The sequence below is a fragment of the Lipotes vexillifer genome, unplaced genomic scaffold (genome assembly GCF_000442215.2).
Source record: "Lipotes vexillifer unplaced genomic scaffold, Lipotes_vexillifer_v1.1 scaffold1691, whole genome shotgun sequence".
NCBI lineage: Eukaryota > Metazoa > Chordata > Mammalia > Artiodactyla > Lipotidae > Lipotes > Lipotes vexillifer.
The window spans coordinates 2,811,858-2,812,715 of NW_006789046.1; the positions used below are offsets into that span (position 1 = coordinate 2,811,858).

The 858-nt window shown below is 64.5% G+C and overlaps 1 protein-coding gene across 3 annotated transcripts in view; it reads left to right on the plus strand.

The window, feature by feature from the left end:
* The window catches only part of RBFOX3 (RNA binding fox-1 homolog 3), a 29,060-nt gene that overhangs the window by 16,765 nt on the left and 11,437 nt on the right, over positions 1-858 (plus strand). For all 3 annotated transcript variants that reach the window (XM_007462354.1, XM_007462353.1, XM_007462352.1), the window contains exon 4: positions 91-183. In XM_007462354.1, coding sequence (XP_007462416.1) covers positions 91-183 — 93 coding nt within the window. The remainder of the gene's footprint in view (positions 1-90; positions 184-858) is intronic.

The window sequence follows — 858 nt, forward strand, 5'->3', positions numbered from 1 at the left end:
CTGCCCCACCCCCACTCCCCACGCCTCCTTTTTCTCCTTTTTCTCATCCTGTGTCTTTCTCTCCATGTCTGTGTCCTTCTCTGCTCACAGGGTTTTGGGTTTGTAACTTTTGAAACTAGCTCAGATGCTGACCGAGCCCGGGAGAAGCTGAATGGGACGATCGTAGAGGGCCGGAAAATTGAGGTGCTCAGATAAGTGTGCTGCGGCAGGGACGCCCTTGAGAGCCGCCTCCGGTCACCCTGGGCCCCCGACCCAGCCCCGCTGCTGCCATGCAGAGAGCCAGGCCAGGGCCCCATGGCAAGGCCAAGCTGAGACCGGAGCCGAGCCCACCACCTGCCACGCCTTTTGGGTCTAGACCTCAGGCTCACCCAAGAGCCCCCCACCCTGCCCCCTCCCTCTCATTCCTGGAAAAGGTCCCCAGCTGTGGGGCTCAGCCAGACACTGGGAGGAGCCCCAGAAGTCTCGTCTCCGAGGCTTGGCGGCTCCAAGGACCTCAACCAGCCCAGCCTGCCCGTGGCTGGGAGCAGGTCATTAGCCTCACCAAGGAGCGGCAGCTGCCCCGTCCCCGCTCCCCATGCTGCCCCATCCTGCAGTTTGCCCCTTGCCTTTATCCCCCAGAGGGTGGGCAGCAGTATGCAGCCAGAGCCTAGAAAGGGATCCAGCCCAGAGGCGCAGAGGGGAGAGAAGGCGAGGGGTCCCCCGACACTCCCCCCTCCACCACCCCTTCCTGGGCGGCTGCGTGTGCCCTGCTCAGTGCTGAGGCTCTGGTGTCTGGGAGCTGGGCTTCCCGAGCAGGGCGGGCAGCGAGGGTGGCCAGGGAGGGAGGGCTCAACGGCTAGTGCGGAACCACTGGAAGAG